A 24,799-nucleotide genomic window follows, 5' to 3' on the forward strand; every position below is an offset into this window, starting at 1 on the left:
TAACCGTTATACTTCCCTCAAACGGTAGTATAAATAAATGGGTCATTGCTCATTATTGATTTGCAGTGATTATAGATAAAGGGTAATTTCTAGGGCACTAACAAAAGAGCAACTTACCAATCTAAGTGACTACTTCAAATTACAAAACATTGTGGTGTTGAATTCTGAACAGCATTGCAGTTGCAAATATTAATACTCTACATGGGTTACAAGGCAGAAGTATGAGTTCACTATTTGCTCTTGCTTTGGTTTTTGACACGTTTTTGCATCTGGACTTGTATCTTTTGCAGGCAATTCAAAGTTAAGCTCGCTTTTCTCTGATAAAATATCATTTCAAACACTACAGAACACCTTTATAATTATATATGTGTGTAATTTAAGCCCTATAATTCCTTCCTTATTAAGTATAAAGCTTTCAGTGCAAGGCTGCGATAGAATTCTAATGCAAAACTTACGCCAACTTTTTATTGGCTTGTAACATAAGTTTGGCTGCAAGGAAAGAAAACTAAGCTTGCATGGCAAGCACATGGGAGGTGGTTCCAGAAAATTCAAGTCATCTCACCTCTAACAATATGTCCTGATCTAAATTCTGTACTTCAAACAGTATTTGAATACTTAACTTAAAATGGGTATGGAATAGTAGTTTTTAGATTGATATTTATTAAAGGCTGTTGACGGTTGTATAGTTATTGGTCCACAATTTGCAAGAATTTCGATTTCAGACATGGTAATTCTTGCATTTGTAGTTAGTCAAGTCAGGTTACTCCACTTTGAAGTGCCAAGAAATCTATAAAAATATGATCAGTTAAAGAATCTGGTAGTTCTTGAATAGTTTTTACTTTTTCATGGTCAGCTTCTTTCTGTTGAAACTTCAATTCTTGATTATATTAAAAAAGGAACAATCCTCAAGACTGTCTAGCAGCCAACATATATTTTTCGTTGTTCTTTAATGGATATTCTATCAAATAGAAAAAAAGCCATTGGAATTGCATGTCAAGCGCAAGCATCGATGTTCTTGCTTTTGTGGGAGATATGCATTGCAATCGATGTTCCTGCCAATTTTGTTTTTGGCGATTCATTGGTTGATGTTGGAAACAACAACTATATAGTATCACTTTCAAAAGCTAATTATACCCCTAATGGGATCGATTTTGGAAGACCAACGGGACGATTCACCAATGGAAGAACAATAGTTGACATTATAGGCAAATTAATGACAGTTGTTTTGTTTATGCATTTCTTTTTAAAACCTGATAACCTGAACGTCTATTCGAATGAATCTTACAGGTCAGGAATTGGGTTTCGGAGATTTCACTCCTCCTTACTTGGCTCCTACAACAGTAGGATCTGTGGTTTTGAGGGGTGTGAATTACGCTTCCGGTGCAGGCGGAATTCTTAATCGCTCTGGCTGGGTTTTTGTGAGTTTTAAAAGTCTTATATTTTTGTAAGCTTAATAAGACTGCAAAGCTTGACATTTTTTATGCACAGGGTGGTCGAATAAACTTGGACGCACAAATTGATAACTTTGCCAACACAAGACAAGACATAATCACAAGAATTGGGGCTCCTGCAGCTCTAAATCTCCTCCAAAGGGCTATATTCTCAGTTGCAATTGGCTCCAATGATTTCATTAACAACTACTTAACACCACTCCTTTCAGTCCCCGAGCAAAAGTCGATACCGCCGGAAGTGTTTCTGAGAAGCATGATTGCAAGATTCAGGCTACAACTTACAGTATAATATTTTCTGAGACTGACCCTCATTCCCTCTTATCTTAATTAGTCCAATTCCAAATTTATATACTATTTGCAGAGACTCTACAATTTGGGTGCTAGAAAGATCATTGTAGCGAATGTGGGACCTATCGGATGCATACCATATGAGCGAGATACAAATCCATCAGTAGGAGAAGACTGTGTTACTTTTCCAAATCAGTTAGCCCAGCAATATAACACGGAGTTAAAAAGCTTGGTTGCTGAGCTTTGTGCAAGCCTAGACGGATCATTTTTTGTTTATGCAGATGTTTATAGCATTGTACAAGACATATTACAAAATTACATGTCTTACGGTTAGAAACAACAGCTAATGCATAAATTTGATCCTGTATTTTTCGCGATTATCCCTGTGGCTCTTTTGCCAGGACCAATCATGATCCTGCATTTTTATAGTTTAGTACAATAAGCCACAGGGAGAATCCGTCAATGTTCGGGATCAAATTTATGTAGCCCAGAAACAACTAAAAATATTGTTGGTTCTGATTTCTGATAATGTTTTTGCATTTGCGGTGGATTCTGACGCAGAGAAGCATTTTCATGTCCTGTAGGTTTTGAGAATGCTAATGCGTCGTGTTGCCATCTTGCTGGGCTATTCGGCGGTTTGATACCTTGTGGTCCGATCTCTAAAGTTTGCGCAGACAGATCTAAATATGTATTTTGGGATCCATACCATCCTTCTGAAGCTGCTAATGCTATAATAGCAAAACGCCTAATGGATGGTGACTTGAATGACATTTCACCAATCAACATTCGTCGACTCTCTATAATTTGATCCAATTAATCGAGAAATCGAAGGAAATTTATCAGAATTTTTACTTATCCTAAATTGCTGGCAGAACAGTATATACTTAATAGTGTAAGGGTTCTTAAATAATATAAATTTTTGTGGAATAAAATAATTATATTCTATTGGAACAATCTATACTGGTTTGTGCTTATCTTATTAAAGTTGTTTAAGGACCTCCAGTAAAGCACCGGAAAAGCATGAAATCTAGGATCTGGGTATTGACGACTCGGTGCGGGTCATCATTCTAACCGGATCTGGTCGGACTTTCTGCTCTGGCATCGATCTGACTGCAGCGGAGGACGTGTTTAAAGGAGACGTCAAGGATGTGGAATCCGACCCGTCGCGCAGATGGAGCGGGTGCAAAAAGGCCAGAAGCCAATAAAAATCTAAGGCCCCTAAAAATTTAAGCCCATATGACAATGGATATGGACTTGGGTTAAATACCAACCTATATGACAATGGATATGATTGTTTGAGACTCTTGGGTACGTGGGATGGCCAGGGAACTGAAAGGTGGGTACCTTCTGATTCTTCAATTCTTCCAAGTCCTGGTTTCGCTACAGGGACTTGTGCTAAACGAAAAGCCTTACTATAATGAACCTGAGACACCACCAGCTCATAATTGGAAGCTGTATAACAATTATGTGTTTATTTTATCTTGCAAGACAATGCTATTTAATCTTCAGATTCCTCCAAAGGCATTTGACGGTTTTGTCTACTTGTTTTTTCGTGATAGGGCAAGTACAATACTAAAGGCTTGTTGTGATTATATGAACGATAAAGCTGATGTTGGTTATATTTTGGAAGATAATGCCTTCAAAATCACAGAATTAGAGAAGTCCATTTTCAAAGAGAAATTGAACATGATCTACAAGAAGCTGGAGGAGGCATTCGACAGGAATAGAATTGGAAAGTTGAGGCAACCTGATGATGTGATAAAGGAAAACAAGATACTGGAATTTCAGAGCAAACCGACTGAAGCCAATTAAGAATTAGAGTTATAAAAAATCATAAATAAGCAAAAGAACTAAACAAAGTGGCATAGAAATCTAGAGTTCTCCTTATTATAGGTTAAAGCAGAGAAAGATTAATTATATTATTATTAAACAAATCCAAGAACAATAGGCTTCATGAATTGATATCCAACAGAATTTATAATGAAAGTGGACTCCTTATTCATATGTGTAATTATGTTTCTGTACTTTTTATTTTTATATTTCATTCAAAAATGTGGAAGAAAAAATAAAACAGAAGAAAAGAAGAATGGAAATAATATATTTGCAGGTGCCGCTGCTGTTCTAGATGGGTAGTTTCAACCACTTCAACGCAATACTATTAGTGGCACTAGAAAACTGATATAATGAGTCTTTAAAACGATCACGTTATAATCTTTCACCATGCAATACCGCTACCGATAACGTACATACCGTGGCCGCCATTGTTAATATTATTTTTAACTTTAACTATTAACCCATGTAATCTTGTTTAGTGGTCAACTCGATATGGTGAAAGAAAGATTATGATCCAACAATTATTGCAGGTTAGAAATTATTACAAGATTAAAAATCTAGAATGCAAATGGGATTAATTATCAATTTTAATCATAATTATCTTCGTTGGTGGCCACTGTCCTTTCCAATGGTGGTACGATTAGTGCCACACCACCACTTCGTTTTTTTTAGTGCTCATGTATAATTTCATCTATTACTAGTACTCTAGCTCAATAGCCTCCAACTCATCATCTTCAAACAGTTTAGAAATTTGCCTATATATTAAACCCTAGCAACCCATTTTCATTATCGCATAGTAGCAGTTAAGTTCCAGGTATATGGGAGTCTCAATAATTAGTTTCAGTTGCCTTTTATATCATTATCTTAATCTTAATGACTCAGGTTCATTAATTACTTGTTTTCAGGTTCTAATTGTCCAAAGTAATATTGAATCGCCATGAAGATCCTATCAGTTGTTATTATTGCTGTTTTCATGTTGATGTTGGCAACGCTGCAATCTGATGCAAAAGTTCTCGGAGACCAGGTGGCTGTGACGAGCAATAATCGCCATCTCTTGAGTGAAACGACATCTCTTGGGCGAAAGGGAAACGCTGGTGTAACTGACAAAGACAAGGACTCCATTTTAAACAAAGAAGAAACAAGCAACGAGGGTGAAACTGAAACAGACGGAAACAATGAAGAGAACCAGGCCCATGGCCGTAAACCTCAAAACGGTCCAGAGACCCACCGCTATTTTCCGTCGGAAAATAATAATTATAGACCCAGCCCAAAAAATTAAGGCTTGTTAATTAATTAAGCTTATTATGTATGTGAATATACAAAGAGTGTGTCTAGCTTGTAATAAACTGGAAACTACTCATCCTGATCAAATGTACTGTACTCAGGCAAGTCTGGTTTTAATGTACTATAGGCTTTGCAAAGAACTAAGAACTAATAATATTATATATATATTGTACCGTTTCATGCCTAGCAGCTGATGTGCATGCTTTTGCACTGTGGTTAATTAATTATATCCCTCATATAGACAATTAATCATTGGCTAGTTCGTAGACGTCAAAGACAACATTAATCTGTATTGTCGTGCTTAGTAATTAATTAATCACTTTAGTGATTTCACGAATAGAGACAAGCTTTTTGATGACTGAAACTGAGGTTATTTCATCAATAGAAATTATAAACCCTAACTCCATTTCTTTAATTTCCTTAATTCAAATTGTCTAAATCCATTTCTTTAACTGTATTTCTTAACTACTTGTATGTATGAGCACATAAATATCTGTGGAGGAGAGGGAATTACCAGTGACTTGAACAGTAAAACCCAAGCTAGGGCAACCTATATATAACCAGCTAGGGCATGCACTCTGTTTTTCCGTGTATATAATTGATCAGAACTCCCTGTCCGAGCGATTCAAATACATGCAAAATATTTTGAAGCATTTCCATTAGTGGGTAACTTAAGAATGTATTAGCAGCTTCTACCAATATCTACTGGAAGGGTGCAACTCTGCTCAGCTTACACGTTTCAATGCCACAGAGGTTGGTTCTTCCACAACGGAACGTTAGCTTTCTTGTTCACAAGCTAATACATGTACTGGCAACTAACAAAATGGAATAGCAGTTTGACAATTGTACCAGCTAGATTATACTACTGCTCACACTCAACAAATTTAACTATGGTTAGAATTACGGTTCTGATATATATATATATATATAAGTCTACCGGAATATTTCTGAGGGTAAATGCTTAAGAAGCTAATCGATTTGAATTTACAGATCCAGTCAAATTAAGAGTAATTAATTATGTGCACAGAATCTAGAGAATGATATAGCAAAACTACTATATCTGGCAAACTTTCATGAATGCTTTAATTGATGATGTTGCCACTTCAGAAAGTGGATAGAATTTTCTAGTAATTAATCTTACATGAGAGAAAGGGAAAAGTGAAAAAATAAATTGAGATTAGATCGATTTTTTTTTTAATTAATTAATAAACACTTTTTGTATTAATTATAGATTTTAAGACTCGACTGCATTCGGTGGAGTCTGTTGACTTTTTGTCAATTATAATACAGTATTACCAAAAATATTACTTTAAAGGGTTCTTGATGCCCAACGAAGATGGGCCTAAATAGGCCTTTTAGGTCTTTATTTCTTGAAATTGGGCTATTTTTAGGCGAAGAGCTGGGCCTGGAATTAATATGCAGAGAACTTCCATTCCAACTGACTTGTATCTGTGCTGCCTGGAAATAAAATATCAAGCTTTAAAAAATCTTCATTTTAATCAATGGCCACTAAGAAAACAAGCACGTACAGCTCAAGGGATTAGCTATGAGTAAAGCATATGGTAATGTTTAACATAAATAAACTTGGATCCCACTCTGTCTCTATGCGACTTTCCACGCATATCTCGTGGTGGACGGGCCAGTCTCCTATGCGGCGTCGGTGTTGGTATTGGATTCTTGTTGCAGCCCATCTTCTCTTTCCCTATAAAAGCCGACAACAAATCTACCAAACGAGTAACAAACGCTGAGTTTGTGGAGAGATGGAGGTGGGACATATCTCTAGTTTGTGCGTGAATCGAACCCCATCTTGGCCGTTCATTTTTACGGCCCATCCAATGGTGTTAGATTCACGCATAAACTCGAAATCTGTCTTATCTAAAACGCCCGTTTTTGGCGTTGGCGCCACTTCTAATTATAATTTTAGGATTTTCCCTCTCAAATTTCAGCCTCTAAACTATAGTCTGTGAAAAGTAAAGTTCTGATAGATTCAGTGGAGAAATCAGATGAGATGGCTACAGGATCAGTAGAGGAATCGACGAGTGCGTTTGTGGATGATTACGAGACGTTGATATCTACCACCGATGTGGAGTTGTTGAAGAGGGCGTGGCGTAATGAGAAGGCTGCACCGGAGATTCTTCATTATGAAGCTTCTTTGGTCCAGAGAATCAAAGAGCAGATCGAATTGGCGGTATAGCTTCTCTCGTAACCCTAGCCATCTCTTTCTTTTCTCGAGAAATTTATTGGCCGATTAATGGGTTTCAATGCAGAATTTGATTTTAATTTCTCCAGTGTTTAGTATTCGATTTTTCTGAGAAATTAATTATTGGAGTTTAGAGTCGGAATGTGAAATTAGCTATTCAATTTGTTGTACATTTGGCGGGTTGGTGTTGTTTTTTTATCTGTGATACAAGTTCTCATTGTGATTACGTTGCGAACTTCGTTTTTGTGTACTTTTAATATGCCTATTCATGGTCGAGATTTAGAAATTAGAATGCAAGTGCATGGAAAATATCAATTATGAAAACTTCTTGTGACTTGAGTTGTGTAGTCATGAGAATTCCGGGCAATTTGCAATGCAAAGTTTTTACTGCTTTGTTTGTGCTAAATTTTAATGCCAATTTATTGTATCTTTGCAGGAACAAAATGTGGAGATATTTGAAGCAGATGGTGTAGATCCTCTAACCGTGTCACTTTACCAGATGGACCTGGATAGGACTCAGTTTCTGTTGAGATCATATCTCCGGGTTCGCCTCCAGAAGGTGAATATATATTTAATATTCTATTAGGGTGTGTATTGGATTATGGTGACTGAATCTGTTGATTTTGTTCTTTATTGCAATTAAAAACATGGGTCCTTCCTCTACAATTTAGCTCTTCCGCATACAAGAGCTCAAAGCTGCAAGACACAAAATTCTGAACAATTAGTGGGGAGGGCCGGTGGCTATTTTCATTATTCCAAGAAAAGTTCACGTTTTACAAAGACTGATACGTCAGTCACATTTCATTTAGCTATTTATTTATCAAGCAATTTTCAGTGCAGATCGAGGAGTACTTGTTCCACATTTTAAAAACCGATGACTCTCTTAACCGGCTTTCCAAGCAAGAACAAATGTTTGCTCGGAGGTGAAGGCATCAGCTACCTCATATTTTCATGCTAGTGGCATGTGTTTATGGTTTATTCATCTTACCAATTTTGGTGTTAATTGTTTGATTGCAGGTGCACTGATGATCTGGGAAAGCATCTTGACCAGACTGTTCTGTCAAAATTGCCTGATAATTACCAATCCATACTTAAACAATCCATAACAAGTGAAGAGGACGATATGGGTAATATTCACACTCTATTTTCATTCAGTTTGTGTCGTTCTAATGCTATTTAGTATGATGTGAAGTCAGTGTATATTGAACCTAAACTAAATATATTCAGTCTTTTGAAATTATATAGATGTATGCAAGGTAACTAAACATTAATAGTTTATGGTGTTTATTCCAGAATGGGCATCTCCAAATTTATTTGTGCATTGTGCATAGAAATATTGTGGCATGTATAGAGTTGCCCTTCTTTCTTTCTTATCTATCTTGCGTGTTGTATGCCACTGTGCCTTGCACACTGTGCTGTTGCCTTGGATTCGTATCTGGTCTTGAAATTGGTGAAATGTTCAATACCCTAACTAAGAGCATCTCTATTATTTCACAACAAACTTGTTCCATTTATAGCCATCAATTTTTATAATCAGGGATCTACTTTGAGCATAATACTCAATTTCAAATCCCCTATTGCTATGTAGACTTGATAATTGCACCAAATAAGGCTAATCCGTGATGATGATGAATCCAGTCAGATGATTCCTATGGTGTTGCACTTTTTCTATTATTATGCAAAACTTCAAGTCGGTGGCTGTATGTAGGACATTTAAGGTGACAGATGCGCATATTTTCATTTGTTATCAAGCATTTGAATACTACAGGAACGTTGTGCTTTATTGGCTGTACCAGTAAGTTGGATAAGGATCTGGAATTGAAAAGAATTAGGAATATTTAGCTTCTAATGTCATACATGTACAAAGAATTTATTTTTCAACAAATTCAATTGAAGCCTTCAGTGTCAGAATTTCCTTGTTGGAAAGGGTCTTTCTTTTGGATAAGTGTTCAAGGAGAGATCCAAAAGCAAGATGGAGAGGTAAGGAGCTCCTTACCCATCCATTTTTGGGGAAATTCAATTCCCATGTAAAACAAATTAAATCCAAGAATCTAATTCTAGTTCAAAATTCTCCTACAAGCATTCTTGACCAAGATTCTTGGAATTCACTAGATGAAACAGAATTGGAATCAGGGAATTTTGGAAATCGGGACCGCACAAGTTCAGCTGGTGAGAGAATTATTGTGCTTGGTTTTATCACAGGGACCCAGTTGGAATTGTGATGGTGGTGGTGGTGATGATGATGATGAGAATTGGTTTACTATTAGATGTAATTGCAAATTGAAAACAAAGATGATGTGATTAGTTATGGTTTAGTGTACCAATAAAGTAATGGTGTTGGCAGCGAGCAATTCTCAGAGACTTGGACATTATTAGAAGAGGATTTATGAGGATTTTTCAATAGTTTGGAATTGGATGTATAAGTTGATATGAATTCCTTGAAGAATTCCAATGCTGCCAATTCACTCTACAAATCAGCACATCCCGTGTTATGTTCATTTTTTGTGTAGTTAGAGCCAGCACTGCTGGATTATGCATCTTTGCTTTTCTTGTTTTGCTTTAGTGATCTTGTCTATACTGTTTTCCTCATATCCAACATGTGACAGTTACCTTAGCTTGTAGAAAAGGGTGCCTGTCACAAGGTTTTATGTCTTCCTCTTTGTTGGTTTATTCTTCATACACTCGTGTGTTTTTCAGATAATAGGGCGGTTTTAAATTCCAGGCTTATATAAATTTGTTTTCAACAGAAAAAACATATAACATGTTTATAATCCCTCTAATTTGTATGATTCACAGTCCCTGCACCACGGCTGGACACGTTTGTTATCTGCAAAGCTAAGCAGTATCTCTCCAGCATGGACATTGAGCCTGAGTACAGGTAATATGATGCGGTCCAATTTGGGGCCGTTGCTTGGTAGAGATCTTTTGTTTTTATCATTCAATGTTTTATCTTTAGGAAAATCATAGCGATTTATCTGTCTAATTACTGATTAAGATTTCCGTTCTGGCAGTACGGAAATTACAGAGATGGAACGAGATTTACTTACCTTTGTATGTTACAAGTTCATAAAGAAGCCTTTAGAGCAGGGGAAAATAGATTTGGTCTAGGCATCCAGCCAAGTAGTACTAGAAATGCTTATCACAGGATAATAAGTTACTGATGGCAGAATGTTATGATATGGAGAAATGTCTGCAATTCAGTATTTTGTAGCAAATTGGTTGTGCCCAAGATGTTGTCAGTTGTTTTTTATATGAATCTAGTGAAAAATGTCATAGATTATTGATTTTTGACTTGGAAGGGGAAACTATTGAGAATATTTTTTTGGGGTAAAAATTCCAGCAATTGCTGATGGCCGTTTCCACACACAATTATTGACTAAAGTTTGTTGAAAATTCATAACCCTGTTGCTCAGCCTTTGCCAGGTAGCCATACTAAAAGCCTGGCATTAAACGAAAGGTTATAGACCACGAAATCATCGAATATTCCAGAACCCAGGACACAAAACGACAAGTCAACCAAACACAGACAAATCAAGGAAAATGACATTGAAAAACTACTGTGATTTCTTGGTATCAGAATGGAAAATGAAGCAAAAAAATCGTTCATATGTTAATTAAAAATCCAACTTTTACATAATTGTGATATGGAATCATATATCAAGAGACAAAATCTTAAGCAAATCATCGAAAGATACAGAGTCTTTATCATCTCCACCACCCAATTTGATCATAGCTTTGACATCTTCATCAGCTAGATCAAATCCGGCCCACTGCATGTAACTTTTCAAATCTTCATGGCTCAATCTGCCATCTCCATCTTTGTCCATAACCTTAAACACATCCTCCATGACTCCATTATAGGTCTTCTTCCTCTTTCCATTACCATTCAAAACTCGTTCGAATTCCTCGTACTCCACGAACCCATCTTTATTAAAGTCCGCCAAAGACATCATAGACCCTATAACATCATCGTCGGCGCCGCCACTTAAAAATCCCGTGTAAAAACTCCTAAGATCGTCTCGGCTAATTTTCCCATCGCGGTCCGCGTCGAGAACGTCAAATGCTGTCCTGAAATCCAGCCTGGCCGACGTCGTTTTGCCGTTTGAAGCTAAACTTCTACCAGATGGACACATTCTTCTTTCTTTTTTTTTTTTTCTCTCTTCTTCTTCTTAAGAGGAGTGTTTGGGGGTCGTACCGTTAGGCAGATGAATTCTGGGAGAGAAATGAGGCGTCTGTTGCTTATATATTTGGAGGAGAAATGTGAGTCCACTAAAATAGAGCCATGTGACTTGTTTGACAAGCTTTGAGGTCTATGGTATTGCCACGGCGTTTCCGTATATTCTGTTACGTGTGTGGTGACGTTAGGAACTGGCCTTTCTTTTTTTCTTTTTTCTTTTTTAATTTGTGGGAGGCCATTGCCAAGGGCAAGGGTTGGCTCGTTAAATTAATAAAACACCATTTTTTAAAATTTATAAAATACCAATTAAATTATTAGAAAAGAATTAGTCTTTTGCAGTTTATAAAAATTTATTTTTTAAATAATAATAATCACATTTTATGTGGTTGTGCTGTGAAATTTTCTTTTGCTAAGCTCCAAAACCTTGAATTATGCATCGAATTTAAGGATATATATTTCTAAAAATATAAAATTCACTACTGCATATTTTTTTCTGTATATTTCATTATTATTTACAAACACAGGCTGGTTGGTTTGGCACGACTGGTTGGTTTGGCACGACTGGTTGGTTTGTTCGTTTGTGGTGAAATCACAGTTGCCTCCTTAAAAGTTGAGGATCCAAATATATCGGAGAGTTGAAAAAGAGTTGAGGACTAAAGGGTATTTTTCTACTGCCAGCCAAGTTAATGGGAGTCGGACTTGTGGAATGGGCATTTGCCAGTCAACCTGATTGGAAATTCCACGAAATTACTAGTGGCCCAAAATGCAAAATTCTTTGATACTTATTCCCAATCTTTTTAACAAGATTCTTAAATCCACGTGTTTTCATTTTCTACGTCTTTTTTTTTTCATCTGGGCTAAATGCATTCAAAAACCTATAGTTTGAAGTTTGAACAAGAATTTGGGCTATTGGCCCAATCAATCGGCCCGTCCGGGCATGAGGAGTTTTTAGTAATTTGGCTGGATATGGTATGAGAGTAAAACCCTAACAAATCTAAATCCCAGTATATAAATATCCTCACCCGCACCATAGCTGATCCTCGTTCCTTAGAACTTAGAAATAGAAATCTTTCTGTCTGTGTTTTTCTCTCCCAATTTCGTTGGATTTCTTTTGTTTCTTCGATTTCACATGGGAAAAATTATTATTTGGTTTGGAAATGCCTCTTCATGGGACCCTCTGATCCTATTTCAATGTTTTTAGGGTTTCTTTAAGATTTGTTTTTATAATTTGGAAGAGGCGGAGATTTTACGCAGGTGTTGAGTCACTTGGCTTTAGTAATCGACAAGCTTAGTGAATAATATCCTGCAACATATTAACTTTGAAGTGAACTTTTTTTTGTTGTGTTTTTTTGTTGGTTTTGCAATTTCTGGGGTTCCAATGATGGCATGGAATCTTTGAGACCTGATTAATAGTAATTTGATGAAAATTACAAGCATAATTTCTGAGGATCCCTTTAGTAATTTTTCAATTTTTTTTAAAAAAAACGTATTATACATTGGGTATTTTTAAATTTAATTTGCTTTAAAATAAAATGCCAAATTTTTTTGGCATAGATGATGAATATGCACTGGGCTCTGAGCAAGCTGTTCGCAGCTGGCCTTTTTGATGCACATTTGCAGCCTAGAAAGCTATGTCTGATATAGTGCGTGTTTGGATTTTATTTAGTTTAATCATATATATTTCACTTACTAGACCAAATGTAAAAGAGAAAAACAAGCCATAAGATTTATTCCTATTTATAAGCCAAAAACTATCTATAAGGGAAAAAAAATGAAAAGACAAAAAAAAAAACAAAAAGAACATTTGATGATCAATTTCTGTAATGGTGAAATTGTATGTATTGAACGGAAAAGAAAAAGAAACTATAATTCCTATTTCTATATTTAATATGTATCATATGATTGGAGGATTACAATACACATTAATTATTTTTTTCTTTCAAATGATCGTATAATTGGCTTTAATATATTTGAAAATAGTAAGAATTATTTTTCAATCTATAATAATTTGTGTTCCTAACAAGTTCTTTTTAAAAGATAGTATTCATATAAGTGAAATATTTTGGAATATCAATAAGCAAATTCATTATAATTCAAGGGTATAAATAAAGTTTTATATAAAAAAAAACAATAAACAACATTCAATTTAAGGGCATATATGATAATTTATAAAATTCCATTCAAATGAGAATATGTATAAAAGAACCCAGGACAGTTAAAATATTTTATAAAAAGGTAGAAGTAATAGGAATTCAGAGTAAGGTGGTTCTGAATGCCTATTCCATACCAAATTCCCAAACAATTCTACTTAATAGGGAATTGAAATTCCATTTTCAATCCGTGCTTACCAAACATGTCCTTCGTAGTTTTTTGTATCTTCTTTTTAGTCACAAATTACAGAAAACATGATATTTAAATTCACGAGAAGATGGTTTCCAAAAATTAACCATTTTAATTCATAAACCCATCCACTTATACAATCTATTTCATGGTTTCCTAGTAAATATTCTAATGTGTTAAAATTACATTATATAAAATGCTACAAAGAAGTCAAAATTTTCTTTTCATTTACATGCATTTTCTATTTCAAGTTGAGCATCTATGCCTGTAAAAAATCTTTCATTGCACAGTTTACCATCAACGGACAGGATTGGAAAAGAAAATGACAATAAAATAAACAATAAACCCAGCTAGAAGGATCCCCCCATAGACGTAAGTTTGTGACGAGTGCACAGGATACTTGAACTCAATTTCACAGCATCTCATTTTATCTCTTTCGTTTGCCAGAACATGATCTACGTACCTGCATTTCACATCATTAAGTTAAAATCAACCATTTGAATTCTATTACACGCTAAGATCATCTAATTCAGCAGGTAAAATTAGTTGGAAAAGAACTTACTGCTGGGTAAACATTGAGCTCTGAAGAATTTCTGAACTATTCAAATGTGCATCTTGTAACCGGTGATCATACAACAAAGAAGAAAGATCTACAAGCTGTTCCTCAAGACCCTGTCATTTAATTGAACAGATAACCACGCCTTAAAATCTTTCTCAGTGTTTGAATAAGGAAAGCAGTTACCTATTCAATAATGACTTACATCAAGGTATTTCTCCAATCTCTCAACTAATTCATGTGGAAAAGGTTCAGGCAGGTTGGTGGTTTTCCTGTAGAACTTTTCTAACCAGAGTTCTGTAGTTGTTTTGTTTTTCTTGCCTTTCACAGGTTCACCAACAGGGGTTTTCAGGTATTCCGAAGCAAAAGCTTGGACAGCCTGTCAAATACAAGAAAATCCATAAGCATCAAACCATACAACCAATTATTGTTGGAATACTTAATAATGAATTAAATCCAACCGACCCCAGATGTATCACGAATCCTACGAAGTGCAGAATCCACACGAGCATATATTGTGTTCCTCTGCCAATGAAACATATAAATGATTTCAGAGAATTTATGTACGGAATCCAAGTAAATACAAATAATTATAAAATATGTTAAATGAGGAGGAATCCAAGTAAATACAAATAATTATAAAATATGTTAAATGAGGAACAAGGACGTTCTTTATTAAGCATGACAGGTAAATATATGACTTGTTAAGTGCAATAGAATATGTCATATATTCACTTCATAAGAATTTTTTTGACTATGAAATTTGCCTTACCAAGGCAACATCCTGCAGCAATTTACTGATTTTAGAAGTGTTAGAGAATGGCCCAAATGGATGACAACCAGCTGCCCAGAGCCAATTTACAATTGGCCTTTCATGTACATGCGATGCTTTCTGATACGGTGCACTCAACCCACCAACAGCAGAAGCAAGCCCTGCCAATATATGTCGCTGTGCTAGCGATGGCAAGGCATGCCTTCTTTCTGTTTCTGAAACATAACTGTTCCAACATTCAAAAAAACAAATGAATAAAATTAAGACTGAAATGTTGTGTGGAAAAATGAAAAAAAGATCATGATAGTTTCTGTTTCTCTATGGAAAAGGCTAAAAGGACAATTAAACTTCAGTAGCAAAGTGACAGATTTCAGATCAATAGGATATTTAGCTGTAAGAATTCTCTCTGATGGGAAACAGTTTTCCTTCTGTTACAAATACATCACATGCATAATGTTTTTGTTAGAAGTGATACAAGTGTTCATCATTTATTTCATTAATGATCTTTATTTGATTAAAGGGATCTATGTTGTGGATGCAAACGGTATTCAATGTGAAGAGAAGACTAATAATACGGCTAAGTAGAAGGCATTGCCTCACATACCTCAAAGGTATCTTTTCATGTTGATGCTCAAGCACAATGACAACATCATTGCTCGTCCAAACAAGGGTATCATCCTCCATCATAAGGTCTGGGTCTACATCAGCCAAGGATAGCACAAAGCTGCATTAAAAGGCCAAAAAGCACATTGTCACCTTAAAATTAATCTAACCTCAAACAATTGCTCTACAATAATTTTGGTCACCACTGTCTTCACATTTGACTTTGAGACATTGGAAAGGAAAGAAAAATATATTAGTGAATAGACCGATAATTATCATAAGTCAACTATTTGATTAATTCACTTAGTTATGGCATGAAAGAATATGCTGCTAGAAAATATTAGTTAAAAGCTCGTATGGACACAAAGACACAGAAATAAAATCAATAAAATTGCAAAGTAAGCTGCGAATTTAGTTGGAAAAGCAGTTGTGCTCTTTAGGTGACCACATGATGCCACTTGCATAAAAAACCAATTTCAGGAGCCCGTGCATGCTTACACTGGAATAACTCTCGTTCCATAAGTGTGGTGGAGATCCCCTTGTTTCTTCTGGTCTTTCTTCTTATTCTTCTTCTTTTCCTTGTCACTTCTTGAATTATAACTGGCCCATAATGGTTTATGCTTAAGAATGGAATCACCTGAACCATCAGATTCTTCCATCCAGTGCTGCGAGAAACATAGTTCGTTTTAGAGAATACAGATGATAGGATAAAAAAGAAAACACTAACTGGTCATATATAGAGCACATTTCTAAAAGACAGTGATTAGAGGACAACAGTCCAGTTAAGAAATTGCCATCCATTCGAAAGTAATAACATATAAACATAATGATTAAAACAGACCTGGCGGAGAAAAAATTTACTTGAAAGAGATGGGTCAGCCAACTCAACTAAACCTGCAGCAAGCACATCAGCAGACTGCTCCATTTCCTATAATGAGCAATTTATTACCAGCAAATCAGGGGCAATGGAGCATGCAAATATTCATGGGAAGTTTAAGTGTACAAAACGAAGCATATTTTCAATCTTTCCAACAAGATACAAGCAAAAAGAAGAGAAGGAAAAGTGAGCAAGTCAAGACAGAAAGTATGGCTCAACAAGGATAGAACTAAAGCGACTTTAGAAGATACAAGGTCAGCCTGAGACGAATACCCTCACATTGCTTTTGAAAGCAACATAAACAACTACTCATGCGTTGTTCATGGAGCATGGATTGAATTACTTATACCAAGAGGAAACCAAGTGTACCTCATTTCTATAGCATACTTATGCAATGGTTAAAGACTAATTGCAACAGACAATTTTTACATCAACAGAAAGTTGCATCATCATGATACATGGTAATTCAAAAACTAGACAATGATAGCATTTTAAAAAGGTTAAACCTCTTTAAGTATAGCGCCATCTAGATATGTCTTGGTATGAACATGGAAGCGCCCATCACTTTTAGTTTCTTGCAAGGAATGCCCTCGCATTGCTTTTGAAACAGCAATAGCCAACTTCTCATGACGATGTAATGCATGTGAACCACCTACAATTACAACTTCTTGACCATCGTGTACCATTTTCCTCACCTGTAAATGACACAAAAACAAAGGACAAGAAAATGTAAGTCCCATCTGGTCAATGAAGGACCCTGTGAATTTTGAGAGATGTCAATCTTGCATTGTCATGCAACCTTAAGATCTGTACTATAGAGTCATATCAGAGTTCCATTTGTTCCCTTTTCATCCATTAAAATGTCAGACATATTCTCCTCAGCTCGAAAAGACAAAAAATATATCTCGTAATCATAAAAGGTGCTTCCATGTAAAATAGCTGACCTCTGATTCAATTTCTTCAATGTGTAAGCTGTAATTATGGCCCTTATCCATGATATTATATCTATTATGGTTTTGAAGCACAATGATTGGTATTAGTAACCTAGTTGCCAGGTCAACTGTCTCAAACCTAAATCAGCAGAGTAATAGAAATGATCAGCAGAAAATCATGCAAAATATTGAAAAACAAGGTAGTAATAGGATTCTCAAATCCACGATATGCTTGACATTCATCAAATAAAAAGACTTCATAGATGTACCTAACATCTGGAGCTATAAGATGCTCAACTGTGGTTGCTATTAGAGCAGAAAGTTGTCCAGCAAAAATATCAGGAGATGTGTGATCACTAATTGCACCAACACCTCTAGGGACCATCAAGTTCCGTATCCGCGGCAATGTTCTAGAACTGACACTTCCCTCTTCAGTTTCAATCTTCCCATAAGTGCAAGGGCCTGCTGACAGGTCAATCACAACAAATCTGCACAATCATGGGAAAAGCATCAGAACAAGGAGAACAGGAGGGAGAAGAGAGAAACATTGTGTTTTCAAGAACCAATTTATCACTTTTCCACAGAGAACATGCAGTGAATCAAACTCATCATAAAAAATATGAGAATTTAATGCAAAATATTAACCAGATGTTTGCTCCAGAGTTGGAAGGAAAACTCATGAAAAATTTTCTGCTGTAGCATAATTCACCTGAAAATTCACATTGTGATTTCTTACCATCTATAGTTGATGGTGATATCCACCTTAACTGAAAGTAGGAATTCGCAAGTTAACCAAAATTTTGGAATTTTTGGCAATGTAAACTTTGTCTCTGTAATTCTCAAGTAATCTTTCACGGAAATTAATATTATTTCTGAGTGATTGGAGTTCAAGAGTAGCAGAGATATGTATATAACTGCATAAACTAATGTGATCACAATATTTGAAAGCAATGTTGTCATGCATGGTAGCAGGTGGCATAAACAAGTCAGTGGGTAAACAGTAAACAACTAAGCATTCCTCCCTCCACCAAATGCAAACACACATCTAGTAATATATTAATCATACTTATACCTGTCTGAGCTCAGCCAAACTTGAGTTGCCCCTCCCCCGTTGTATCTATAACGATAAATGTAGTCGCCTTCTTGTTTAACCTTGTCCTCATTGGTTAACTGGGTGATTTTCCCATACATTAAGCTATCAAGGTCAATTTCCTTATTTCTAGGATCCATTCTTACCTACAAAGGAGATTATAGGAACGGATGGAAAACAATTTAGCATTTATTTCTCACCGAAATCGTTAAATTCCAGATGAAAAGCACAACAAATTGGGCTTCACTGTCTCTCAAAGACCATGTGAAGTAGACTGTTAGACATACCTTATCAAAATTGACAACAAAGATTGCATTAGGAACAGGTCTATCATTCTCCTTGTAACCCATACCTTCCATGTCAAATATGTAAGAATACAATTTGTGAAATACAGGCTCGACAATTGTGGCCTCCACCTCAAACAACGGCACCTCCCTTCCAAAATCAGTCTACAAGATATTGTAAACAGGATATTTAGAAACTCACTTGAGAACATATAATACATATTAACTGAAACACAAAATGCCACTCACCTCTCTTGCAGTCCCAGCAGGAATCATAGCCTCCTTCAGTGCCTTCTCAAGCGCAATTAATTCTGGCTGCCCAGCCTATTGCAACAGCATATAACAAAATATAAGAACTAAAATTAGACTTATTTAAGATGAAGACTACCAATTTCTAGAGTCACTTACAGGAAATGCGTTATAGACAATGTGATGCTCTATATCGAGAGGCTCTCCAGTCTCTAGGCATGAAGGTCTATGGGAAGGAAAGCTGGTTCTCAAAAACTCTTCCAATTTGTGTGTGTCTAAGGAGTATCTATATCCTCCATCTCCATTAAATCCAATAAGCACGACATTGACCTCCAGTGGAACCTGGAATGGAACCTGCAGAAGACAATTCCAACTGAATTAATAGCTAGAGCGAGTTAATCTAGATATGTAAGCATTTATATGATCTTGTTGTGAAGGAATTACCTCGGCGCGAGTGTGAAGCATGCGGCGAACATCAGATCGGACGCTGTCTCTGACATCGTGAAATGCGCCATGGTGCCACTGAGGATGTCCTGGGTCTCTCCGGAAGGCCTGAGGAGCTGACTCGGAGCAAATCACGAGTTGACTCAGTATGATAATTGAAACATGATATAAAAATGAAAAGCTCTGAATTGATTTCGTAGACATAATTAAAGATGGATTAGTTTGAAGAATGAAAATGATTCATGAAAGAATCATGAGCGATCTCTCCTGAGTCGTTAAGACACTGGTGTGGGATTCTCAGCTAGGTCACTGCATCAGAACTCCATTGGACTGGTTATGAATATATAGTTCCTTGAATGCCCCTCAATTTTCGAATAATTTACTATCTGCGATACGTCGTATCATTCAGTTTTTCGCGACACTTGAAGATGAACGACAGGTCGTTTGTCACAGGAGATGCATACGGGGAGTTATTCGTTTTAATTTTTTCAGCTAACCGTTTTGCGAAAGAGTGTTTTTTTTTTTTTTTTTTTTGAAACTTAAAAAATGGATAATTACGGTTTGTAAAGTTTGATCTTCCAACTGAAACTAAATTTTTTTGAGTTATACATCAAACTGTATTGAAAATTGAGCTATAAATCAAACCAACTTAAACTGAAATAATACGATTTGATTTGATTTTCAAAACGGTTTATAAACATTAAAGATACCTATTTTATAGTTTTGTAAATTACATTTGGTATTATGTTCGCTGACTATATCATATATTATTATATAGCTTAGGGTTTGGTTTGGATTATTTAAATAAAAAACTGAAACTTAACATTTTTTTAAAGATTTATAAACCAAATTTCTTTTTTTTTTTTTCATAGTAATCAAACTGAACTAAATTGCTTAATCAGATTTGGTCCGGTTTGATTTGGTGGTTTACACTGAATAATGAACCCCTAAATTACAGTTTCCATAAATAATTTTGATAACGACTTTCAGTACATATATAATGCGAGGGAAAGACAACTTGCAAAACTGTGAGGAGATAAAACTTCAATTAGATATCGTAGCATACATAGACGTTGTAATAACTAACCATCAAGTGAATTTTTAACAACATATTACAAATTCTAGACCTCTCAGTGTCAATATCCAGGTAGTACAACCGCTTTGTTTGTGCAGCTCTATATCCATATGAGGTATATTTTGGCAGTGGTACATTCACATCCACTGCTGGCTACCAAAGGAAGCAGAAATATGTATAGAAATAATCAGTGTTCCAAAGCACTCCGCATGGAAAGTGGAGGGTCTTGCACAGCGCCTCTGGATATAAGATCATGGTTTAAGAATAAAACAATCACAGTTATATCATCGTGAAAGTGGCGTCGAACCTTCTTGTCAATCTTGCGTAGATCTGAATATCGCATCTCCCTTTTTTTTGCTGCTTCTTGGAGGGCAGCCTTCACAAGCCTCTTGGCACTTCCCTGCATTAAAAAAACTTCATGAGTACAGACAAGTTAAAGAACTATGGTATATCTGGTAAAAACCTCAAAGGAAGTTTTCTGCAGAACAGCTGGAACACCAAGCAGAAAATCAATTCTGAAGAAAATAGCATATTGAGCTTAAAACATTATAAGCATTTAGCACCTAAGAGAAACATAAAAATATGAATATCCATGCAAACCAGAGTGATTGCAAAAGAATAAAAAGTATAAATAGAAGAGAAGATCTTACTGTGCGTGGATTACTTTGGACAATATCCACAGATTTTTGGTTACTCAAGTGTTCCCAAAGACCATCAGATGCAAATATAAGGAAGGAATCATTTGGTTGGAGACGATGAGAAATAATAGTCGGATTGGCACTCAAGATAGGCATGTTCATTGGTTCAGGGAGTCTGAATTTTCCGTTAATTGGTTCCCTGTTAAATTGTGTATGTTTCATATATACGTCACCTATGGATCTAGAAACCTGCATTAAAAATAATGATGCAGTTCAGGACATAAGATCTCCAGTCGTAAAGGAATGTAAATAGAATATATGCATAGAGTAGTCCTAAAGATAACCAATAAAGTAGTTGCATAATTTCTCAGCACAAGTAAAAACATCTAATTAATATTTTAAATAGAAGATACGCAAGAGTACTCATGCATTTGCTTCAAATTGACATAACCTCATGGACAAATTGAGTATTGAAAATAACCTGAATAATCCCCTTTACTCTCCAAACTCCATGCTTAAGGACAACAATCTGGGGATCATCAGGATGTAATTCCTGAAGTTCCTGCCTGATGGCCTCAAGGTTTGCATTATGCTCAGTTGATAACTGAATAGCAGCAACTGCTCCGGTATTGCCAACTTTCTTGCCCAACACAACACGAGAATCTCCCAGGTTTGCCACAAAGAGGGTCTGCTGACATATGATTCCAACTAGACAACAAGACCCTGCCATTGCAATTTGGGGATAAGTAGTCCATAGCTCGGACACCAGAGTAGTAAACCCTTCCTCTGTTGCACGAAAAGCCCTTTGAATAGTCTCGGTGGTCACAACGCCTTGTGTTTCAGCTGATATTGCTGCATAACCACAAAGCCTAAGAATGCCAACATAAGCTTCCCATTTAAAGTTAAACAAAAGAAATCTCTATAAAAGATCGAGCATTGACTATGCATTTTATATTTCCCACTGATGCCTCAAGCAAAAGCATTTCCTTAAAAATTTTAAAACTGCAGAATCCAGGCATAAAAAATGTAGTTAAACATTAAGCCAACTGTACTTATCTTCAATGCAAACCGAACAGCAATTTACAGTAAACCACCCCTTTCCAAATTTCAACTGTACATGATACTCTACTTTAACCCAATAAAAATCAGTAACCTTTTATACAAAAACACACTCAAATGGAAATATCATTAACAGTTATCTATAAAATTGACAAGCATAAAGAAGATAATCACAAATGTGGCATGATCAAAAACTATATCCTTGCCAGAAGTTAAAAGCAAGAAAGCTAATGCTATCAGTTTCCAGACCATGAAAAATTATAATAGTATACCTTTTGGAATTCTAACAAAAAAGAAATCGTAAAACAAGAAAGGTGCTTTTTTTTCCCTTTTCTAAAATCCAATTTAACTGTATATCACAACATGTCACCTAATTTCATAAAAGCACAACCAAAAGCAGAAGCTTTCAGAATCTCGAATCACTGTTAAAAGTTCCCAATCCTTGAACACACGAAAGTTCGTTGAGACGCGGCTGATTCAAAGCCACAAAAGAATCTCGACTCAAAAGGAAAAAAAAGGCTAGGAGGAATTCGCACGAGTGATCAAAAGAAGGGTTCATCAAGAACGGACCTTTAAAGTGTCTGAATAAGTGATCGCAGACATAACGAGAAGCTTCTGGACCACCATGACCATCATAGACACCAACAAAAGTCCCAAATGGTCCAGACTCGATCTGGCACTGGTCTTCAAGTACTTGATTAGCTTGAGCAACAGCCATTGAAAAATCTCCAGACCCATATTTCCCAATATCTCTGTACCAAAGTAATCCTTCTTTTCCTTCTCTACCAACACCAACAGAGTCAGACTTAGAATCATGCACAAACGGCCTAAAACATAAAGAAAGCAGATTCATTAATGCCTGAAGCATCCCACATCTCTCAATTATGCTAGCCTCAATATCCTCATCCAAAGTCTCCCAATCTGGGTCATTGATATAATAATGATCCAATTCTATCTTTTAAAGCAGCGCAAGATTAGAAAGTGGGTGCGTAGGATAAGAATAGAGAGAAGGCGGTAATGGTGATAGAGGGTTGTGCCCGGTGGTAGAGGAACAGAGAAAGGGTCATTCCCTTGTTGGAGAGGAAGAGGAGGAGATGGGTGTGGGGAAGAGTTCTGTTGGGTGTTGTTTTCAATGTCTTTTGTTTGTACTGTGGTGTGTATAACAATGAACCATCAATTTTTTTTTTTTTTTAACATTGTTTATTATGATTATCTGTGTACAGATAAGCAAATGAAAGCTTTCTTTTCTTTCATCTGTTTTTTTATTTTGGAATTGCTTTTAACTTAAAAAATAGGTGAAAGTGAACAGGTTTCAACCTTTGGTTCTGCTTAGGCGACTCAGCCATGAATGACTCATTTTTGTGTTTTCTACTTTCTACTTTCTACTTCTACTTTTGGTAAAGAAGTTACAGATGGAAGAAGAAGACTTCCATTTCATGTTTGATCAAAGAACAATTAGCGATATTTGGGCCATTGCTAGTCTATAGAAAGATAGGCCTGACGTTTTCTTTTTCTTTTTCCAAGACTTTTGTGATGAGCCCATTAGAATTAAACTCTTTGGCAATGCTTTTTTATTAAACATCAATTATCAACCTTGTGAATTTTTTAAGAACTACCACTCCACCCCTTTTCAGAGTTCAGAAAGAAACTATAATAACTATTTCCATTGTTGAAAATTTCTATGGACGAGACAAGTGAAATACAAAGATCGTGACATCCACTTGGCTGCCTTTGCTTTGTTCCCGAAAAGAAAAGAAGACTGAAAGGGGCTAAGGGCTTCCGTTGCATGCCACGTTGTTTGTTTTTTTTTTTTTTTTTTTTTCACCTCTAAACAACATTTTAGCTCACACTGACAGAAACTTGATAGTGAAAGTTCCATTTCCATTCTCAACTCGACAAAGAAAATCCACTTAAAACTTACAAATCATCCTAGTTTTAATATTGGAACCAATTGGTAATTAGAAATTAAACAGAACTAATACTAATTTTTGAGGCAAGTTGCAACCTTAGCTTGTCCTTCTTGGCAAGAACTTGACACTGAATTGACACTCCATAGCTAGTGCCATCCTGCCATACAAGCAAGAAGTTGACATAAATTGACCCGGCAAATAGTCTCTTGTTTATAGTATGGGGCAACAAATATTCGTGTCCTTCTGGTCACATTAAGCATAGCAAATTGTCGTGAGATTTCCTCTCTAATTGTCCATATGCAGCAAATTCGGGGACATCGAATAAAAAATGGCGCTCTTCCCCAAGGATTCTAGTTGGATCTTTGCACACTCGAAGATGGGCATGCATGAAATGGGGCCTCTATGGTACTAATGTTAGAAACAGAATTTCAAAGCGGTGCAGGAAATGAATGGGATATTTGGCCACGGCACGAGGGATTTCATCTTGCTGTTGGTTGGTCTCTGGTCTTAGATTCTACGAGTATGCATAGCGCATGCATAGTTTTCCTTTTTTTGTTTTTTTTTTTTTTTTTTCCCTATTGGGCCGAGTAAATGGAATTGAATATAAGATCTAATATTCAGTGAAAACAAGCAAGTAAAATCTCTTCAGGCCCGAGGACTGTAATCTTGGATCGCTTGCTACTGTAGGCTTAAAACTCCCAAGAGTTGGGTATTTATGACGCTGTAGGGCGTTCCTA

The 24,799-nt window shown here is 36.0% G+C and overlaps 5 protein-coding genes, 1 long non-coding RNA gene, 2 other non-coding genes and 1 pseudogene across 8 annotated transcripts; 6 read left to right on the forward strand and 3 right to left on the reverse strand.

The window, feature by feature from the left end:
- The first annotated feature begins 839 nt into the window (after positions 1-839).
- Positions 840-3,163, forward strand: LOC105643552 (GDSL esterase/lipase At4g16230). The gene is made up of 5 exons (XM_012228706.4): positions 840-1,205; positions 1,288-1,418; positions 1,489-1,734; positions 1,813-2,068; positions 2,324-3,163. The coding sequence occupies exons 1-5, from the start codon at positions 950-952 to the stop codon at positions 2,545-2,547; spliced, it is 1,113 nt and encodes a 370-aa protein (XP_012084096.1). The 5' UTR covers positions 840-949; the 3' UTR covers positions 2,548-3,163.
- LOC105643682 (putative ubiquitin-conjugating enzyme E2 25) lies at positions 2,886-3,595 on the forward strand (annotated as a pseudogene).
- A 733-nt stretch (positions 3,596-4,328) lies between these two features.
- Positions 4,329-5,034, forward strand: LOC110010474 (uncharacterized). Its single transcript, XR_002285470.3, has 2 exons — positions 4,329-4,386; positions 4,478-5,034. It is a non-coding gene; the product is annotated as an uncharacterized LOC110010474 (long non-coding RNA).
- Positions 5,035-6,734: 1,700 nt separating this feature from the next.
- Positions 6,735-10,347, forward strand: SLD5 (DNA replication protein-like protein). Its single transcript, XM_012228707.4, has 6 exons — positions 6,735-7,044; positions 7,493-7,615; positions 7,897-7,979; positions 8,074-8,183; positions 9,853-9,934; positions 10,068-10,347. Exons 1-6 carry the CDS (start codon positions 6,865-6,867, stop codon positions 10,162-10,164), a joined length of 675 nt encoding a protein of 224 aa, XP_012084097.1. The 5' UTR covers positions 6,735-6,864; the 3' UTR covers positions 10,165-10,347.
- A 295-nt stretch (positions 10,348-10,642) lies between these two features.
- LOC105643554 (Ca2+-binding protein 1) lies at positions 10,643-11,294 on the reverse strand. The gene has a single exon (XM_012228708.4). It carries the CDS (start codon positions 11,187-11,189, stop codon positions 10,707-10,709), a length of 483 nt encoding a protein of 160 aa, XP_012084098.1. The 5' UTR covers positions 11,190-11,294; the 3' UTR covers positions 10,643-10,706.
- Positions 11,295-12,607: 1,313 nt separating this feature from the next.
- LOC119369725 (small nucleolar RNA R66) lies at positions 12,608-12,683 on the forward strand. The gene has a single exon (XR_005177296.1). It is a non-coding gene; the product is annotated as a small nucleolar RNA R66 (small nucleolar RNA).
- Positions 12,684-12,783: 100 nt separating this feature from the next.
- LOC119369742 (small nucleolar RNA snoR118) lies at positions 12,784-12,875 on the forward strand. The gene has a single exon (XR_005177313.1). It is a non-coding gene; the product is annotated as a small nucleolar RNA snoR118 (small nucleolar RNA).
- A 790-nt stretch (positions 12,876-13,665) lies between these two features.
- On the reverse strand, positions 13,666-19,703 carry LOC105643556 (hypothetical protein). The gene is made up of 16 exons (XM_012228709.3): positions 19,381-19,703; positions 19,096-19,290; positions 18,937-19,011; positions 18,691-18,852; positions 18,386-18,549; positions 17,583-17,801; positions 17,326-17,452; positions 16,888-17,076; positions 16,346-16,432; positions 16,003-16,169; positions 15,506-15,625; positions 14,902-15,127; positions 14,595-14,654; positions 14,335-14,508; positions 14,136-14,245; positions 13,666-14,036 (listed from the first exon to the last, which is right to left on the reverse strand). The coding sequence occupies exons 1-16, from the start codon at positions 19,582-19,584 to the stop codon at positions 13,871-13,873; spliced, it is 2,445 nt and encodes an 814-aa protein (XP_012084099.1). The 5' UTR covers positions 19,585-19,703; the 3' UTR covers positions 13,666-13,870.
- A 695-nt stretch (positions 19,704-20,398) lies between these two features.
- On the reverse strand, positions 20,399-23,545 carry LOC105643557 (Protein phosphatase 2C family protein). The gene is made up of 4 exons (XM_012228710.4): positions 22,723-23,545; positions 21,575-21,945; positions 21,106-21,342; positions 20,399-20,855 (listed from the first exon to the last, which is right to left on the reverse strand). Exons 1-4 carry the CDS (start codon positions 23,018-23,020, stop codon positions 20,643-20,645), a joined length of 1,119 nt encoding a protein of 372 aa, XP_012084100.1. The 5' UTR covers positions 23,021-23,545; the 3' UTR covers positions 20,399-20,642.
- Between the last annotated feature and the right edge of the window lie 1,254 nt (positions 23,546-24,799).

Source organism: Jatropha curcas, chromosome 7 (assembly GCF_041381405.1).
Source record: "Jatropha curcas cultivar XTBG-Jc1 chromosome 7, XTBG_Jcur_1.0, whole genome shotgun sequence".
In the NCBI taxonomy this organism is placed as follows: domain Eukaryota; kingdom Viridiplantae; phylum Streptophyta; class Magnoliopsida; order Malpighiales; family Euphorbiaceae; genus Jatropha; species Jatropha curcas.

Excerpts from the sequence above, each read along its gene's own strand:
- LOC105643552 (XM_012228706.4), top strand. The coding sequence starts at position 950 with ATGGATATTCTATCAAATAGAAAAAAAGCCATTGGAATTGCATGTCAA. Across the intron at positions 1,419-1,488 it reads ATCGCTCTGGCTGGGTTTTT|GGTGGTCGAATAAACTTGGA; the intron begins GTGAGTTTTAAA and ends TTTTATGCACAG. Across the intron at positions 2,069-2,323 it reads ACAAAATTACATGTCTTACG|GTTTTGAGAATGCTAATGCG; the intron begins GTTAGAAACAAC and ends CATGTCCTGTAG.
- SLD5 (XM_012228707.4), top strand. The coding sequence starts at position 6,865 with ATGGCTACAGGATCAGTAGAGGAATCGACGAGTGCGTTTGTGGATGAT. Across the intron at positions 8,184-9,852 it reads AAGTGAAGAGGACGATATGG|TCCCTGCACCACGGCTGGAC; the intron begins GTAATATTCACA and ends TATGATTCACAG. Across the intron at positions 9,935-10,067 it reads GACATTGAGCCTGAGTACAG|TACGGAAATTACAGAGATGG; the intron begins GTAATATGATGC and ends CCGTTCTGGCAG.
- LOC105643554 (XM_012228708.4), bottom strand. The coding sequence starts at position 11,189 with ATGTGTCCATCTGGTAGAAGTTTAGCTTCAAACGGCAAAACGACGTCG.
- LOC105643556 (XM_012228709.3), bottom strand. The coding sequence starts at position 19,584 with ATGTCTACGAAATCAATTCAGAGCTTTTCATTTTTATATCATGTTTCA. Across the intron at positions 14,509-14,594 it reads GGATTCGTGATACATCTGGG|GCTGTCCAAGCTTTTGCTTC; the intron begins GTCGGTTGGATT and ends TGTATTTGACAG. Across the intron at positions 14,246-14,334 it reads GATTGGAGAAATACCTTGAT|GGTCTTGAGGAACAGCTTGT; the intron begins GTAAGTCATTAT and ends ATTAAATGACAG.
- LOC105643557 (XM_012228710.4), bottom strand. The coding sequence starts at position 23,020 with ATGCTTCAGGCATTAATGAATCTGCTTTCTTTATGTTTTAGGCCGTTT. Across the intron at positions 21,946-22,722 it reads CTTATTCAGACACTTTAAAG|CAATATCAGCTGAAACACAA; the intron begins GTCCGTTCTTGA and ends GTGGTTATGCAG. Across the intron at positions 21,343-21,574 it reads GAGTAAAGGGGATTATTCAG|GTTTCTAGATCCATAGGTGA; the intron begins GTTATTTTCAAT and ends TTTTTAATGCAG.